This window comes from Trachinotus anak, unplaced genomic scaffold (genome assembly GCF_046630095.1).
Source record: "Trachinotus anak isolate AG129_WGS33_773 ecotype Australia unplaced genomic scaffold, CSIRO_AGI_Tana_v1 ptg000024l, whole genome shotgun sequence".
NCBI classification, from domain to species: Eukaryota; Metazoa; Chordata; class Actinopteri; order Carangiformes; family Carangidae; genus Trachinotus; species Trachinotus anak.
The window spans coordinates 5,718,578-5,736,494 of NW_027273875.1; the positions used below are offsets into that span (position 1 = coordinate 5,718,578).

At 40.2% G+C, this 17,917-nt stretch overlaps 4 protein-coding genes across 4 annotated transcripts; 1 reads left to right on the forward strand and 3 right to left on the reverse strand.

Annotated features, from left to right (window-relative positions):
• The first annotated feature begins 809 nt into the window (after nucleotides 1-809).
• Nucleotides 810-3,355, forward strand: LOC139607503 (uncharacterized). The gene is made up of 5 exons (XM_071460411.1): nucleotides 810-952; nucleotides 1,085-1,262; nucleotides 1,934-2,029; nucleotides 2,766-3,018; nucleotides 3,108-3,355. The coding sequence occupies exons 2-5, from the start codon at nucleotides 1,169-1,171 to the stop codon at nucleotides 3,226-3,228; spliced, it is 564 nt and encodes a 187-aa protein (XP_071316512.1). The 5' UTR covers nucleotides 810-952; nucleotides 1,085-1,168; the 3' UTR covers nucleotides 3,229-3,355.
• Nucleotides 3,356-4,121: 766 nt separating this feature from the next.
• Nucleotides 4,122-5,875, reverse strand: snrnp35 (small nuclear ribonucleoprotein 35 (U11/U12)). Its single transcript, XM_071460410.1, has one exon. The coding sequence runs from the start codon at nucleotides 5,751-5,753 to the stop codon at nucleotides 5,055-5,057; it is 699 nt and encodes a 232-aa protein (XP_071316511.1). The 5' UTR covers nucleotides 5,754-5,875; the 3' UTR covers nucleotides 4,122-5,054.
• Nucleotides 5,876-7,151: 1,276 nt separating this feature from the next.
• On the reverse strand, nucleotides 7,152-11,320 carry bud13 (BUD13 homolog). The gene is made up of 10 exons (XM_071460409.1): nucleotides 11,170-11,320; nucleotides 10,922-11,009; nucleotides 10,233-10,317; nucleotides 9,829-10,146; nucleotides 9,146-9,450; nucleotides 8,947-9,055; nucleotides 8,597-8,735; nucleotides 8,290-8,471; nucleotides 8,104-8,185; nucleotides 7,152-7,581 (listed from the first exon to the last, which is right to left on the reverse strand). The coding sequence occupies exons 1-10, from the start codon at nucleotides 11,310-11,312 to the stop codon at nucleotides 7,488-7,490; spliced, it is 1,545 nt and encodes a 514-aa protein (XP_071316510.1). The 5' UTR covers nucleotides 11,313-11,320; the 3' UTR covers nucleotides 7,152-7,487.
• Nucleotides 11,321-13,426: 2,106 nt separating this feature from the next.
• LOC139608017 (uncharacterized) lies at nucleotides 13,427-15,393 on the reverse strand. The gene is made up of 4 exons (XM_071461434.1): nucleotides 15,214-15,393; nucleotides 14,461-14,518; nucleotides 13,996-14,322; nucleotides 13,427-13,882 (listed from the first exon to the last, which is right to left on the reverse strand). The coding sequence occupies exons 2-4, from the start codon at nucleotides 14,495-14,497 to the stop codon at nucleotides 13,785-13,787; spliced, it is 462 nt and encodes a 153-aa protein (XP_071317535.1). The 5' UTR covers nucleotides 14,498-14,518; nucleotides 15,214-15,393; the 3' UTR covers nucleotides 13,427-13,784.
• Between the last annotated feature and the right edge of the window lie 2,524 nt (nucleotides 15,394-17,917).

Genomic DNA, 17,917 nt, shown 5'->3' on the forward strand with positions numbered 1-17,917 from the left:
GAGATTTGCTTTTTTTAAGATAAGATATGAACCTTATCTTACTATGAGCTGCCGCCGTAAATGCTGCACAGTAGGATATAATCCAAAATAGCTCTCACATACTCTGGTGAAAATATGTACACACAATAGTGAAAGCATGTGACAGATAAAGCTAAAATAATGTCTTACCTCCCTCTGCCCTCAACACAAATAAACCACAGTTTTATAAATGAAAGTGACTTACAAGTTTGCGGGAACATTCTCACCGTCTTAAAATGCATTAGTTAAAATGATTCATGAGACTTTCACAAGTATAAGGTTCCCTACTGAGAAGTTACAGGCTGAAACAGACCCTCTAATGTGAAAGAACTATAGTTGGGATTTATGCCAGTTGAAAACCGGGAGGCACAGTGCATTGCTGAGATTGGGCCAAATGCTCCGGGGCAACCACTGAATAGACAACATGTTTTCATTTTCAGTGTTTTTTTCCAGAGTGGTGTGTGTGTGACCAAACACAACTGCAGTCAGATTTATTTTATTATCATTATACTTGCTACAGTGCATCTTACATGAGTCACTGTTGCAGTGCGAGACATTTTAAACATGTTACCTCGGAAACAAGGCTCAGCTCAGCACTTAGAGCTCTTTTTTGCTCCCCAGTTTAATCAGCCCTGCTGCAAACCCTTTAATGCTGGACTATGTTCCGCTTTAAAACTGGCTTTGCAAGCAGCCACTGCAAAGTTTCAGCTTTCTGTTGGTGGTCTGGCTGCTTTATTGTCTCAGTTGGTAACTACTGTATCTGCCAGTCAGTGCAGAAGAATAGGATGCCATGACTACTGCGGTAAACAAGCTTTAAGTAGCTCTGTATATTGTCTGACACACACACACACACACACACAAACATACAGAGAAATGCAGACAGCACTGGGAAACTGCAGAAGTGTACCACCTCTTGTGTTTTTCTTCATGTAAGGTAAGCAACACAGTAAGCTGTTTAAGGCTCTACGTTGGTTGTTATTTTGAAAGGCGTAAAAACTGTGACATTTTTAGGGCTTGCTACTTTCTGCTACTACTGAATACACTAAAGCTGTGGGCAATTTTACAGCACTTGTTCCACCAGAAACCCAAAAATTCAAAGCTGCTGGAGACGCTAGTCAGCCAACAGGACAGTCAGGAGCCGACAGACAAAATGTTCATTGAAAATGCCCACCAGCGACACCCACGTCGCCACGAGCTCTTCCTGCGCAGTCGGCCCTACAGGGGGGAGCTGCCGACGGTGGCAGGTAAAGGTTTGCTGCCTCTTTTGTCCCAGTGTCAGACAAAGGTTAGAAGATGTTCTGAGATCAGACTATTCTGATTAAACAGGTGGTTCAGGTGGGAAAAGTTTTCTTCATCATGTATTTGAAAACTGAAGTCTTCAGTGATAAGAAATAATACATCTAGAGTAATAAGAAGAGTAAATAGAAGATTAGTTATATAGATAGAATGTCCAGGTTCCAAATAATGAGAATAACTGAAACATACAAAGTTATCACTGTTTCTGTAATTTTGCTTCAGTGGAAAAAAAGTTCTGTGTTTAGTCTCACTGCCATTACGGTTATTATTTTTTTACTGCGGTCAAAATAAATGGGCCAAAATGAGCCATGACCTAAACCACCAATTCTTACAGTTTAAACAAGGATAGCCAACTGGCCTGGGGGGTTTTCCAGCTCAAACACTAGAATAAAAATGCCTGACTGGAAGGACCTCAGCAAATGTTAAGTGAGGTCAGTCCAGCTGTGATAAAGCGTTCACTGGAATTACTCCAAAGTATTGTGTCGAAAAGAAAGAATTTTGAAAATGCCAATAACTTAAGTGTCTAATTTTAACCACGCACAATACTTTGATTACAGGATATACAATCAAAACAGAGAACTTCGCCTTCCTGTAATCAGTCGCTCTTTTCCCTCCACAGGATTCCTCCTCTACCCGGACACTCCTGCTAAGATGGAGACCACGTCACGGGAGGCATTCTGCTTCAGGCCTGTCCCACAACAAGACAGAGGCAAAGGTCTGCAGTCTTATCTCAGCGTGGAGAATAAACTCACCTTATCTGTTTTGAGATAACTTGAGTTTGTGGTTTGTGTTTTTGTGGAGTGTTTCAGTGTTGACAGCAGGCGTACCAGGCACTCTGTTGTGTTTGTGCGGATGTATGTCTGTGTGTGTTTTGGAAAAGGTTTGTGTGTGAGGGAAAGTGATTTATGAGTTGTTGTTTAAGGTTTAATCAGTTATACCTTAATATACTTAATACACTGTTATTATAGTGAAAAGTAATAATGCAGTCATTTATAATCATTAATGAAAATATGTATAACAGAAAAACATCCATATAAGGTTAAATGTAAAAATACTGTTACGTGTGTATCAAGAAGAAAAACAAATATAGATTTTATTGACCCAAATACATTTTCATTAATTGTATTAATTGCTAAACATTGCCAGCAAAGGACTGAATGAACTAATGAGGGTGTAGCCTTCAGTTTTTAATGTAAATTAAAATCAAAGTATAAAATTATTAAATTATTAAATAAGCCTGTGAGTAAGAAAGTAGAAGACTCAGAGAGATAAGGTCTGCCAATGAATCTTTTAGATTGTGTCATAGTAATAGATAAGATCAGAGTTTTACCACAGATTTTATATTTTTTCCTGATGTTTCCTCCATTGAGGAAAAGATGAGATGTTTTGTGTGATATTTATTCACTGTTTCAAATGAAACTCTTAAAAAAAAGTTTATGATTACCCCTCAGGAGACCATTTCACCCTGAACACACAGCAGGAGTCTCATCCTACATCCTCAAGAGAAACAGGAAGAGGAAGCAGCAGCAGCAGCAGAGACAGGGAACCAGGGGAGGATGAGCAAGAGGGCAACCTTGATCAGCAAGAAGCAACACAGATGCAGTCTCAGTATCAGAAGGATTTCCCTCCTCCATCCTCCTTCCGCAGGAGGCGAACACCTGCCCTCCCACAGCCAGACAACATTGGCATCAACCCGGCTTTCAGGTGAGAGCAGGCTGAATCAATATCACTGTGAACTATGGCTTCATTGTAGAGAGCAGCTCATCTACGTCTGTGTACGTTTTGGTTCACAGGATCGAGTTTAACACAGTCCAAAGAGAGACTTACCCTGGTTGGCCCATCGTGAACTCCAGGTATGCTGGAAGGCTGAGAGCGGCCTTGTCCGGACAACCAAACATGACTTTTCAGAGATAGTCTTTAAGATATGTATGAAATCAGCTAGGCAAAAAGTGTTTGAAAAGACAGTCCCCTCAGACTCTTGTGATACATCTTTGATAGAAATCACACTTTGTTCCTGCAATGATGTTACAATCATACAATGCAAAGTATTAAAGAGGATTTTACAAACCAGTAAAGCACATGCTAGTTTTGTGGGTTTTTGTGGGTCATGTTTGTGTGTGTGTGTGTCTTTGCATCAATCCTACTGTCTCATAAACAGCACAATAACTCACGACTTTAAATCTTTCTCATTTTAGACATGATTGGAGTCAGTTTACATGTTGATGAGCTCTCCTTCCCTAACCACATCCAGGACAGTGTTCATCTGTCTGGAAATATATTTTTATTCAGTAAATGCTTCTTAATGACATATATTTGGGGTTTTTTTTAACTGTAACTACAGTAGTAACACCAGTGTTACTAAGGAATCACTTCTTTTCAGCACAAACTCTCACACTCAGGTTTAAATTCTTCTCAAGTAACAGGTGATAAATTTCCCACCAGCGAGCTCAGCCTGATGAGCTAATGGACCAATGATGTGTTCACACACCAGACTGTGCAGTGCATGGAGTCACTGGCCTTAGTGTCTCATGTTGATGACTTCACACATACGTGTGGTCAGCTTGAGAGAAAACAATCCACTCCGTGACTCATAACTGCAACATGATCTGATCCACAGGCACGAGCTGGGATTAGACTTCAGGAGGAGTCAGAGTTGGATAGCTTTGAAATCACACTATGTACATTAAAAGACATCCTGCACATTCTAATCTCTCTGCTTGTCTATATATGATTTTATTTATTTTGTAGTTTTCATTGTTGTTGTTGTTTTCATTTGCTTCACTGGCCAACAAAAACAACCAAAGCTTTTAATGGTAACTAATGAAGTCAGTGGCCTTTACATTTGATTGATGTTGTATTTTGTGCAATACAGTTACACAGCACATTTGCAGGTAGCAGAGCTACATATAAAAAATATACATTTAATCACTTCTTTCAAAGACCACAATGCAACAGATAATGGAGAAAAATCTTTCTACCTTTCCTCAACTATGAACAAGGAAGCACACCATGGACTATGGAGCCAGTGTTGCAGAAACCCTCATCAGTGGCTTTTAGCAAGTATGATGCTCCACATGATATAAATGAGAAGGTACATTGTTAATCTGCTCACCATATGAAATATTTATAACAAAATTGTAAGAGATTCAGTCTGATTTACAGGTGGGTTACTTTACAGGGGTAGATTATAATTATAAGCATTTTGATATTTTGTCAATTTAGCTGTAGATTGGTAGTAGTAGTAGTAGTATAAGGAGTAGGTTTTAAAGCTTGTGGGTCTCACTTGGCTGGAAAACATTAATATTGTTTAAAAAAAAAAAAGGTACAATTAATCTTTTTTTTTTTTATTTTGTAGTATAGTTGTTTACAACACAGTTTTTGCTGCTCAGTGAACACTACAAAAGCATGAAGGCCTACTAGGTAAGATTTCCCTGAGAAATGCTGGGGAGTACCAACTGAAAAAGCCCTGTCCAGGTTGACATCCTATTAATATACAGTAGCATCTAATGAACATCAACCCAAACCGATATCATGATCCTATAAGAAGGTCATCTGTTATTGTAACAATGGCTCTTTCAATAGACCAGTCCTACATGTGCAAACCACAATCCTCAACGACCACACTTTCCTTCACTGCCCACTTAGCCTAAAAGTTCTCCATTGGAGGCTGCAGCTGGACAGTGCATCAAAACATCATCTGAAGCAGGGGAGATCGGTGCTTTGGGTGATAAATACGGGCTTCATCTCCTATCCCTGTGCCTGCTCCTCTCCCCGTGTCTGCGGTCATCCCTCTCTCTGCCTCTGTCCCGGTCATCCCTCCTCGATCTGCTGCCCCACTCGGCCTCTCTGTGTCGGTCCCGGTCCTCCCTGTCTCTCCCCTGTCTGTCCCATTCTCTCCCTCCGCCCCCTCCCCGTTCCTGCACCAGGCCGACGCCGAGGTTAATGGGTTTACGGAAAGGCCTGTCTCTGCCGCCGAACCGCAGCTGCCCAGACTCCTTCTTCCCTCCCAGTCCGCCGCCAAGCCGCCTCGGCACCCACCCTTTAAGTGTCCTCTCCTGCTCAAAATCCACAAACACTTCATGCTGGTCCACCACCAGTTTATTGGCGTCCCGGCGGGCCCGGACAACAGACCGCTCCTCCTTGTACTCGATGAAGGCGTATCTTTTGGAGAAGCCCGTAACGATGTCCCGGACCAGCCGGAGCTGCCGGATGTCGCCGTACTTGGAAAACACTTGGTAGAGTTTATCCTCGGTTGTCTGGGGGTTCAGACGAGCCACAAACAGAGTGAGCAGCGGGTCTCCGACAACACCTTTGTTAGGCTTGTAGCGGGCACCCATAGCCCTCCAGACCGCCCGGTCATGGGGCTCCACGTCCGTGCCGTCGATGCTGCCAGCTTTCAGCGGGTTGTACACCTTCGCTATCGGACTCCAGTCAACCATTTTTACCCCAAATTAAATTGGACTACACGACTCCCCTTCTTCCATACACGAGTTTCAGATGTTAGTCTTTCCCCCCCTCAACAGAGCAGCCTCTATTCGCGCGTACCTCCACAAAAACATTCCGTGTTGAAACGAGCTCTCGTCTGTCACGTTTTAAAAGGTTCCTACTTGTCGATTTTATAGTCAATGATGGATCATTGTCCTTATTTGTTATTTTAAATAAAGACAGATGCGCTACTATTTGGAATTTCAGTTTAATTAATAGTAAATAAATCTCTTACACCGTCCTGAATTTATAAAACTCAGTCTCTTACTTTTTACAAGCACTCACTGTACTTTGTGTATTTTAAAATACATAGAAAAATAATTACAACTCATTCAAACGGTTGAAAATATAATGAAATCGGCATATTTACAGGTATAAAAGGATTTTGTTCAGTTGTCATAAGGATGGCTCTGCTGAGACCCTTGCTCAGAAGCCATTATGGTTTCATCTATAGCACTGTTACGACTTCTCGACTGTATTGGCTTTTAAAGTGAATCATTACAGTTCATTCTTGACCTTGGGAGAAAGTAATTTAACAAAAGTTACTATAAAAGATGATATTTAAATGGCCTCAGTGTGTTGCACGTCATGTCATGACGTTTTTCTCCCAGCAGACTTTCTGATTTATAGCAGGAAAATCTAAGTAATCAATATTGTAAATGATAGTTCAGTTTCATTCAGGCGTTCCACCTTAATGGTCCTATGCATGCTGGCTCCTAACAACCAGCTCAGACAATAGCCATCATTTGTTGGTTTATATATATTTAATAAATATAAATATGTTCAAATATATTAATTCAGCTGAAATTTTGTGATGAATGTATGCTAAATGTTTCAGTGCAAAGGAACTGATTGACAACTTGAAAGTAGTCTTAATGTCCACAGTCACAGTGTTATAAAAATGTCAGGAATCTCTGTCTCCGTCCTCACATTGATGACTGATTGATCATAAGAAAGGTCATATTGGTAGAGTTGGGCCCTGGGTTTGAAACCAATGCCCAATCGGTATTTTAATGTTCTCCCAACAGAACTTTAGATGAATCTGCTCCAATATGCACTTTGATTTATACTGTATGAATGAGGAAATGACGCACCGTGTCAGAAGCTTCTTAAATAGCAGCAGGAGGAACAGCCAGACAGAAACTCTGCCAAACTCTGCAGAAAAGCTGCCAGCGAGCCGGTTAGGTTCACAGAGTAACTTACTGGGGCAACTGACTGGAAAAGAAAACCCAAAGTTTCCCTCATCTCAGCAGCAAAAAACGTTTTCGTTTTCACTAAACCCGCTTTCTGGAATAGCTCCCTGAGGACTCCCGAAACTACTGTTGTGAACACTTTAGATCAGGGCACAACACTTAACAAAAACAATATTTAATAAAACAGTGAAAAACACATTGAAGCAGTTATTACAAAATCATAAAGATGCTGTCACCTGACTGCTATGTACAGTTATGTTTGTGGTTTATCGGTTTGTAATGATCTTATATCTTTTGTACAGTGCCAAACTGCTTTGGAAAGGTGAACAAAATCTTTCTCAGTCTGTATCAACATGCCACTTCTGCTGAATAGATGAGTCTAATCTGCAGTTGTTTCAAGAGCACAGAGTAGATATTCAATCTCAGCTAATTCTATCGAGGTTCAATAGACCCGCGCTTCAGTTCTGCTCATAATTCATCAGTATCTGATTGCTGTTACATGTCCTCCACGCTCCATTTATAAGCTGCCTCCTGGCCAGCTTTTTTATCTGCCATCCGCATGTAGCGTTTCTGTTCAAAACCATTTGACCTGCAAGACAAAAACAAATGAAATTCCATTTAGTCAAAGTCAAAGTAGCTTTATTGTCAATTTCTTCACATGTTAAGACATACAAAGGAATCGAAAGGACGTTTCCCACTCTCCCGCGGTGAAACATATAAAGTGCACACTGCACAGGCACGACAGATAAGACAGGACAAGACATTTCCTAATGCTAAGTATACATTCAATTCTACATAAATAGGACGTTTCCTAATACTAAAGAGATAAATAAAAATAACTAAATGAGATACGTATAACTGCGTATTTCTGCAGTCACACCCTCAGCTCCATCTTTGATTTGACATGCCAGAGCAAACCTCAATAAGGGGTCCCTATCAGGTTCAATGTAGAAGCCAAAATTGTGATCATGATATCACATATTGTACAATTAATAGTGCAACTGTATGAGACGTAAGAAAACAGTAAGAAGTAGGGATCTGTTGCATGTTTTCACATTAATCCTATTACTACTACATCTCATTAATTCACACACTCACACAAACACTGTACCTGTCAACTCCATCCCAGCGATAGCCTGGTAGGATATTGAACCGGTTTGGAGGTGGTGCTGGGCCTTTATACCGAGGCTTCTCTGCAAAACAAAAACAGGACGGTTTACAATATACACTCTAAGTAAACAACCATTTTGCATCAGTCAGCCCAAGGACTAAGGTATGCGTATGTAACGTTAAACACCTTGTGTCTTCGTGCTGCGAGCTTTTTTCCGTCTGAGCATCGCAGCCATGGGATCTCCCTCCCTTTCCTGCTCTCTCAACATACGGTCGAGATCCTCATCATCATAGTGACGTGCCAGCGGCTTCTGGGCTTCATGCAGTGCATCTTCAAGTTTCTGCTGATGCATCTGGCTTTGGGCCAACCTATAAACACACACTGATTTAAAATCATGGAAACAAGTTGGCACATAACACATTTCAGTTCTTTATGTGGTCACAATCACACTCAGTAACCTTCAGTAATATGTGAAAATTGTATGCAGACTCACCCTTTCCCCCACTGAGCATATTTCTCATCCTTTGCTGCTTTTTCTCCAGCTTTCTTCTTCTGTTCTTCTCTCTCTGAATCCAAATCCCTCCTTTTACCGCTCTTGTCTCGGAAAACCGTCTGGGCATTGCGGGATTCATCTATTTATAACAGGAAAATAGGTATAACAGGTGTTCTGCATTTGGACCGCACCATCCAGTTTTATATGAGCTTATCCCAATTGTGACAAAAGAAATCTGTAAACATTTGGAGATTGTATGGATCATGTGGATATGAGATGGAAAGCCCTGTGAGCTCTGCCATTAACAACTGTGAAGGAAAAGTATCTTCAAAGAGAAAAGCTGAACTAACCTTCGAGTGGCTGGTTGTTTCTTTCTCTGCGTCGGTTCTCCTCCTGCTCTTTCCTCAAAACATCTACAGAAACCAGACCTGCCTTCCCACCAGTAAGCATCCTCTGGCCCTGAAAAGAAAAAAAACCATTGAAAACACACACCAATCTGGGGAAAATCAAATTTTCTACTAGTCTTCAAACTAACACAATTTTTCTCACCTGTGACTGGCCAGGTCTACGAGGTGGTGACAGATCTTCATCCGAGTCCTTTCCACTCCGCGGCCGCCTCCTGGGTGGAGACTGGTCAGAGTCAGAGCCTCGTCTTGTTTTTGAGTGCCTCCTTGGAGGAGATTGGTCAGAGTCTGATGCTTCTCTCTTTGATGGCTTCTTTCGTCGAGGTGACTGGTCAGAGTCTGAATCATGCCTGTTCTGAGGCCTCTTTGCCAGTGGTGACCGATGAGGATCAGGTGAACGTTTTTTACTTGACAGTGATGAGCTGGTCTTTCTTCTGTTGGGGGATGAATCTGACAAAGAAATCATTTGTATCGTTTGTTGTTTAGTTACGTAATTATATAACTAAACATTTGAACCAATAGAAGTGTATTTTACCACATTCCACAGTAACAAGATTATTAAATGTTTTAACCATACAACATGATACACAGAGTCTTCTCATAATGATTTCTTATGTCCAAACAGAGTTCTGGCAAAATGAAAATTCAGTGTTTCAGTTTGACCTTCAATTATCAAGCAATCAAGTGTGATGGCTGTCAACAAGACAACTCAACTAACTTAACCATGTATACTGACATCTTCTGGCTGTTTTTGTTTTTGTTCATATTGCCTTTCCCTATGCAAAAAGAGATCTGATTCAGCCACAAACATTGCTTCTTAGCACGCACCTTTACTTTGCACCTTCCCCGATTTCCCTGTATGTTGCCGCGGAGGTGACAAGTCTGGCGAGTCGTGGCGACCTCTTCTGGGAGGGGATATGTCTGGTGAGTCGTGGCGACCTCTCCTGGGAGGAGATATGTCTGGCGAGTCGTGGCGACCTCTCCTGGGAGGAGATATGTCTGGCGAGTCGTGGCGACCTCTCCTGGGAGGGGATGTATCCGGAGAGTCATGTCGGGTCTTTCTGACAGGAGAATTGGGCCTCCTTCTTTTTGATGACAGCTCTGGTGAGTCATGGTGACTCCTGTTTGTGTCTTCATCTTCATCAGCTATTAGGAAAGGACACTCAAAGTAATTAGCGATCGTCACCACCCAGGCACAGATTATCTCTATATCTTTCACAAACACCAATTACCTCCAATCACTTTCCATCTGTTGCTGGTTCTGAAGGCTTCTAGCTGTTTCACCTCCTCTGGTCGATCATCGATTACCTCAGCAATCTGAGTAGACAAACAAGAGAGGACATTTCAAGAAAACATAAGACAATATGACAACATACATTTGACAAACATCATAGATTTGCCATTTTGTTTATTCCATGGTGTCACTTGAATACCTCTGGTTGTATTAGAGCATTATAGGCAATGTTGAAAATCAATAAGGAGAACTGTCTCATGGCAATAATGGATATGACTTTTTCATTCTTGTGTCAATGGACCTTGAAAAATAACAACATCACAACTACAGCTGTTGTTTTGGATCAGACATAACGACAACAATTTATCTTGGGCTTTACAAAATTGTGATCAGTATTTTTCATTAAAAAATGATTAATTGAGAAAATAACTTATTTGATTATTTTCATTATTGATTAATCTGCTGGTAACTTCAAATGTCAGAAGTCAGTCATTTAAGAGGTTGTGGCATTTTTTTCCTACATTTAAATTAATATCATCTCCTCAGTACACTGTTTCGTTTTGGTTTTATTACAAAATATATAATAAACCAACGAATCGCAGAAGAAAATTACAGAAATAAGTGTATACAATCAAAATGAATGGACTCAGGCCAAACAGCTAGATTATGTTAGCTTTAACTTCTTACCACTGGGGCTTCGTCTTCGTCCTCTTCAATCTCCTTCTCCTCTGTGACCATCTGTTTCCAGTCTATGTCATCGTCTACTATTTTAAGCCTTAAAAGACAAGTAAAATTGAGTTTGGTAACTTTACATACACTTTTCATTCAAAAAAATGAGTTTAAGGCAGTGAGCGGGGCGAACTCAACTAGCTTAATGCACACTCACACACAATCTGCCCAGCAACAGCTTGATTAAAACGACCCCACTGACTCACCCTTTCTCGGGAACCTTACGCCGTTTCTTTTTAAGCTTCCCTTTTGATTTCTTGGCATCTTCATCAGCGGATAAATAACGTTTTAGATATTCAGCTTTGGACAGTTCTGGTCCTTTATCGCTACCACCTAGAGCGGCCATCATTATGTTGTCGGAAACTACGGCTAGCAACGAGGGTCAAGAACGCTTATTTCGGCTGCGTTAAGTTCCGGGTGGGAAGGTCTGACGAGGCCAGAAAACTCTATAATCTTATGTCCAAGCACAACTTACTTTAGCCCCGTGTTTTTGTTCCATAGTTCTATGTACAATAGCCTACAAATTTAATTTAATTAAATTTATTGAAGTTCTTTATTATTTCTTTTCTAATTTTAAGACCATATTCGATCATAATTTGTATTACTCACGTTGATATGTAATCTTTCTTCTCTTTTGTTTATTTAATTTTATTTTTCTTGATACTTATCTGTTTACTATGATTATTATCAATATTATTATGATTTTCTCTTACGGTTTTCTCAGAGACTATTTGAGACTATTTGATTTCAATATACACTATGAATGAAGTTTAATTACCTTCTTAGGAGGTGTGATAATTTCTTTAAAACATATTCATTATTTGACCTGTACAACAAAAACACTGTGTTTATTCATTGTTACTGTACAATGTTTATACAATGTACAATGTTTGCACAGTTAAGGTTTAATGAAGAAAAAAAAAGGTCTGACAAGGTCTAAAATAGTTTTTATCAGGGGACAGAAACTGCACAAAGTCTCAAATAAATAGTTTTTAGTTTGCAGTGTAAAGTTGAACAGTAAGTGTGTGTTTAAGTGAGTCATAAGCACTCGTTTGTAATTCATAATTTTAGTCTGGTTTAGGCAGTGACTGATAATGCTGTATTGTCATGAAATAAGCTTATATAAGCAATCATGAATATAAACAAGGACCATTTGGAAATAAAAATGTAAACAAATTCTATCATGAAAAAACTGTAATAAAGAAATGCTGCTACAGTGAAAATAAGATTGATTAAATAACCTTTTTAGTTTACAGTTTCTTTTATTTTGCTCTATTTATCAGATGATCTGAAATAATTACAAATATAAATCACAAAATACTTTTTGTACAAGTATTTAAGTCATAGCTTAGTAGTAATTACAGCCTTGAGTCTGAGTAGATAGGTCTTTTTCAAGTCCAGCCATAGTTTCTTGATTTGATTGATATCAGGCTCAGCCACTCCAGGACATTTTGTTGTTTTTAAGCCATTTCTGTGCAGGTTGCTTGGGCAGCAGTGACTTTCTCTTTGCCAGTCTCCCATACATCTGTCTCTGGAGCACCCAGCCAAATTTTATTGTCTGCACAGTCTGTCTCCTCTTGCATTGTTATTCGGTTTTTTGAGGACAGTCTACTCTTGACTGATTTACAGCTGTTCCATACTCTTTCCATTTCTCACTGATTTATTTACTTCACTCAAAGGGATGTACAGGAAATTTTCCTGTATCTACCCCTTGTGCTTTTCAATCATGTTTTTGCTGAGTTGTTTCATGATGGAGGTTTCGCTACTGTCTAACCTCGCCAAATATTATAGACACAATTTCTATCCATATAATGTAACTTCTAAAAGTAACAGATCTTTTTCACAGCATACATTTTAACATGCGAGAGCAGGAAAAACACTGGTGTAATTAATGAGGACTGTATACTGTTTCGTTTTGGCAGTTCTGAGCCTTTGCCATGCCTTCCTGGAGCCCTTAAATGGACCAGAGCCATTTTAATGTAATGAAACTCTCCTAAGGTCTCTGCTGCATGACAAGTCAAAATGTCTGGTGTGAAAAAGGTCTATTGGCCACGGGGGTGATTTAGGTGTCTCTTATTAAAGATGTTGTCATTTTGACATTAAAATATTTTGTTCAGTTGATCTGTGTCAGAAGAAGCCACACTGAATTTATCTTGATTCAGTGTTGTATGACAATAAGACAACCCCCAAAGGGTGAGTATAGTTGTTTATGTGTACTGTAGACTGACAACTTAAGGACTCTAACTCAGATGGTCACCACCCTACTCTTGAACGTCAATCACAAACGTTGTAATTCTGATGATGGAAGACATTCGCTGTCATTGTCAACATTACTAACATCTTTATCCAACTTATGTTTATTACATAGCTTTAACAACAGTGAAATATCCTGTTGGACACTGTTGTTCCCAACTGGGTCCCACTTCAGTTCCATGAACACTGTATTCAGAAGAAGACAATGTCTGACCTTAAACAGCATCCCTTTATTGAAAACAAACACTCCAGTTTCCAAAGTAATATTTACATGGCGAGTGCATTATACACATACAATATGGCGTGTGCCTCTGCAGCAAAAAGCGCATCTCTAGACATTTCTGTTGAATCATCTTTGAGTCATGATCATTCTTTTTCATCAAAGTGAGTTAATAAAAACATTTGAATTCTATTCAGTGCTCTTGGGAGGAAAACAGCTGCTAGCTGTTGATAACATCTTTTAACATGTGGTGTTAGTGTTGTGATGTTTGTGGATACGGACAGATGCATAGGCGTGGTTGGCTATGTGGGTGCGCGCGTGCGTGCCGACACAAGACTGCATGTTTCTTTAGCTGTGTGCGTGATAGAAGGCGAGCAGCAGACACATGATCCAGGACCAGGAACTCTTTAGAAACATGCTGACAGCTGAACATGGGAGGAGTTGATCTGCAGAGGAAGAAAGGGAGAAGGATGCAAACAGTTGACTCTCGAAGGTGTCTCCCACTCACTTATTCTCACGCTCACTCCCTCAAATCCACACACACAATCACTCCACCTACCTGCCTCCACATTGACTCTGGCAACCTCCCCAGTTATTTTGCACATGTAAGTGGTGTTGTGTGGGAGACTGTGTCTGAAGCCACTCAGGGTCATTCTGTAGCCATGGGGCTCCAGCTCCACCACGGTGCTTTTATCCTTGAACTGGCTCTCTGCCGATGAACCGGACACATTGGTGTAAATGAGGGACTCTTTGGTTCCAGAGGACCAAGAGAACTCAAAGCTGTTGATCTTGTTGGGCTTGGGCTCGATCAGACAGTCTACTCTCAGGTCGTTGTCATCTTCAATGCACACAGTGATTAGATCGCACTTTGCAGGGATCAGCAAGACTGGGGCGAATAGAGAAGGGCACATGAAAAACACAGAGGGTATAAGAGCATATGCAGAGATATATTTCATTTATTATATATTTCTTCATATGATTACAAGTCTTTGGATAACAAATATTTCTTTAAAATGATTCTCACCTCCCAGCACTCCATACACAAACAGAGACTTGAGCATGATGGAAAAGCACCCATCCAACTTTGAAAAACAAGAGAAGAAATGTGAGAGAGAAAACCACATTACAAGGAGCATCTAATCTAGAATAAAATGTAAGCTGTGGCTTTGCAGTGGTTTGCCAAATTGAGTTATGATCCATTTCCGCTTCTCAACCAGCAGCTCAGGCTCACCAGGCAGTTGTGAGATAATTTTAGGCGAGGTCATGACATCATTCATAGCATGGAGACAACAAAGAAGAAAAATATACCAAAGGAAACAAACTGAAAAGACAAAGTCATAATTTTGATACAGCAAACTTGACTTTGTAATTTGGGTCACAAGTCAAAAAGGTTGAGATGCTCTGATCTACTTTGTAAGTGTCATATATATAAATGTCCTAGCTGTCTCCAGAACTTGATCAGATCCCACCTGTGGCCAAATCTAATGTCATGATTCAAAGTGAAATATGACACATACACCTTTTTCTGTTCTGTTGCCTGTTTGTTAGACTGCTTCTGCCCTTGACACAGCTTTTTACGTATCAATATCCTAAGCAAAATATTACACAATGACTTTTTAATGTGAAGTTATAGAGTAATGTTTACATGTTCTCTCTTATCATGCCTTGTATATCTACATTTTCTAGCCCACTCTTTGTCTTCCTGATATGAACCTGGTGCTCATATCTCTTCCCTAAACTGCAGCTAAACATCTTGGAGAGGAGGAGATGTACTTACTCCTGTCAGGGCTGGATGATGTAGCAGCTCCTGCCTTTGTGGATAATAAACAGCTGGTAGAAGTTGCCTCAGTGTGCAGCACTGCAGAGGATCTCACTTCTGAGGCAATGTAGCAGCGACACAGAGAGGTAGAGAGGGAGTGGGAGGGATGAGGATGGTCCAGAGAGCGCTGATTCGTCTGTCTCCTCTGCAGTGTGTCTGATGGAGGGGATTGGGCAAGCAGGCAGGAAGGCTGAGGCAAAACTTGGTCAGCGTCATCGTTTTTATCGGTAGGGTGTGATGACCTTGTCTCCTTTCCTCTCTGGTCCTCTCCTCACCTTTTTCTCGTTTCCAGAATTCTCTTTCCCTGATTTGCCTTTCATCTCTCTCCACGTGATATCCTCCATCTGCTTTTCCTCTTTTAAAGCTGCTCTTTTGAATTATAAGTGACTTCCACAGAGATTAGATTCATTCTTTTAATGTGCTCTGTATAACAACCATATAACTGTATACCTACTGTGGTGAAAAGATTGACTGAAATTATGTTTATATTATTATGATTATTATAATTATTTCATTTAAGAGAAAATAGAGGTTTTATTGAAAGCATGCTTGCACAGGGTGAATTTGTGAAACCCCTAGAAATTTCTAGCACTGTCATGCTAAATGACTCATGTACAATGGCTCAGTGTCTCCACCCTAAGGCAAATAAAAGGAACTGCACAGAATAAGATGACTGCAAGTTCACAGCCTGCATCACAAGGTGCCAGTGTTGGGCCATGTGAAGTTTAGTGGTTAGTGTATGAGGATGAATAAGACCAAAACTACTGAAAGTACTGGGATAGTAGAGACTCACAACATGGAAGCCATCTGCATCATCTGAAGTCTACTTTTTTAGGTGTGAGAGAGCTAAATGTTACAACATAGTAGATGAAAAAACATCAAGTATGAAAAAAAAAAAATCAAAATGAGTCTTTTTCACAATACAGAGCAAACAAAATATAACTGTTGCTAAAATTTAATTGATAATGTCATAAATCTTGTGTGCCTTTTTATTGTAACATTTTCCTTGATCCTCCCCAGTTACTGTATATCCCAACTTTATATTTATATGAATTATCCATGTACACATATTCCTTGTGACAAATAAACCATTGAATCCTTTGAATTGCTGCCACCATGAATACATTTCTCTGTCAAACCGACATGCCATGCTGCCTCCTACATCATCTCTTTCATTTTCATCTTCAGACACAGTCTCAGACTCTTTCTTCCCACTCCCAGTGTGTTCTGCAATTTTCCACTTTCAGTTTCAGTCATTTCTCACTTGCCAACACTGGCTTCCTCCCCTGAGCTTCACTCCTCTGCAAATCACCCTGGACATACCATCAAGGCCAAACCAATTTTGCAATTATATGTCCTTTCAGTAGTCCTTTAGCAGCTCATAACTCTCCAGAGAGACAAAACTCAGGGAGGACTGGCTCTACCAAATTTGAAGGTTTACTTCTGGTCCTTTGTGCTGCGTCATCTCTCTTCTTGGCACAGCCATAACACTTCAGTTTCTTGGAGACTGACCCAGCAGAATCTATTATGGCCTCACAGGTTGCAGGACATAATGTATTCTGACATCACAATCACAATTAGGCCCTGTAATTTCATATCTACTCTCAACTTACCACACTGTGGTGAAGTATGTATGTGTAGATTTTAAATGGCACGATCATTCACCAATGTTCAATAACTTTTCACTCCTCGCTGGCAATAAACCTTTCTCATTCCCGAAATGGAAGAATAGAGGAATTAATGTTTTAAAAGACCTATTTGATAGAAATGGTTTGCGAGCCTTCAATGATTTACAAGCTAAATATGGTCTACCTGGATCATCCTTTTTTTTCTACTTGCAGTTGAGATCTACTATGCGGGCGTATGGTGTTCCATGGGGGTCAACACTCCCCAAACACCCTCTTCACAAATTATTAGCCTCAGCAGGGCCTGCACAAGGGATGGTCTCTAAACTAAAATTCATTTCTGAACCTTGCGGGCCAGTGGTGGTAAAAGCCACATGGGGTAAGAACATACCTGGTGTAAATAATGAAGGTATTTGCTGGAGGACAGTGGGAAAACAGTACTTCTAAGACTGCAGTTTATCAACTGATACATTATAAATTTGCACATAGGATGTACCTAACGCCCAAAAAGCGCCACTCTATGAAGATCATCACATCTCCCAATTGTGACCTATGTCTGCTCAACACCCTAGGGTCATTTATGCACATGTTTTGGGAATGCCCTGATGTGGTTAAGTTCTGGAAGCAAGTATCTCGGTCTTCAAGTGATATATTTAACAGAAGGATTCCACTCTCTCCAACTTTGCTCTTACTCAACGATGACTCCTTTATAGAGGGGTCTGTGGCCCGAATGCATGCAGCCCGTCCTAAGACTCTTCGGACATGGGATGCAGCTTATCGAGTAGGTGCCACTTTTTTGTTTTCCTTTCAGTACTGTGTTTGTGAAGGGATCCAGGGGGGAGGAAGGGAGGGATGTCGCCACGGGAAGGTGGGAAGTTTAGTTCTGGTATTTGACAACTGGTTTAAGTGTAACTTTGTTTTATATTATAATTATTATTATTATTATTATTATTAATTTATAATTATAAAATTACTCTCGTGTTTATCTGAATAAAGAATTGATCAAAAAAAAATTTCTAACATTGCATTATACAACA

What these genes read in the sequence shown, in the direction of transcription:
- LOC139607503 (XM_071460411.1), top strand. Translation starts at nt 1,169, where the DNA reads ATGTTCATTGAAAATGCCCACCAGCGACACCCACGTCGCCACGAGCTC. An exon ending in GGAGCTGCCGACGGTGGCAG is followed by an intron (nt 1,263 to 1,933) that starts GTAAAGGTTTGC and finishes TTCCCTCCACAG; the next exon opens with GATTCCTCCTCTACCCGGAC. An exon ending in GGCATCAACCCGGCTTTCAG is followed by an intron (nt 3,019 to 3,107) that starts GTGAGAGCAGGC and finishes TTTGGTTCACAG; the next exon opens with GATCGAGTTTAACACAGTCC.
- snrnp35 (XM_071460410.1), bottom strand. Translation starts at nt 5,753, where the DNA reads ATGGTTGACTGGAGTCCGATAGCGAAGGTGTACAACCCGCTGAAAGCT.
- bud13 (XM_071460409.1), bottom strand. Translation starts at nt 11,312, where the DNA reads ATGATGGCCGCTCTAGGTGGTAGCGATAAAGGACCAGAACTGTCCAAA. An exon ending in AAACAACCAGCCACTCGAAG is followed by an intron (nt 8,736 to 8,946) that starts GTTAGTTCAGCT and finishes TGTTATAAATAG; the next exon opens with ATGAATCCCGCAATGCCCAG. An exon ending in TCGCAGCACGAAGACACAAG is followed by an intron (nt 8,186 to 8,289) that starts GTGTTTAACGTT and finishes TTTGTTTTGCAG; the next exon opens with AGAAGCCTCGGTATAAAGGC.
- LOC139608017 (XM_071461434.1), bottom strand. Translation starts at nt 14,497, where the DNA reads ATGCTCAAGTCTCTGTTTGTGTATGGAGTGCTGGGAG. An exon ending in TGTGTATGGAGTGCTGGGAG is followed by an intron (nt 14,323 to 14,460) that starts GTGAGAATCATT and finishes TATTCGCCCCAG; the next exon opens with TCTTGCTGATCCCTGCAAAG. An exon ending in CAGAGTCAATGTGGAGGCAG is followed by an intron (nt 13,883 to 13,995) that starts GTAGGTGGAGTG and finishes CTTCCTCTGCAG; the next exon opens with ATCAACTCCTCCCATGTTCA.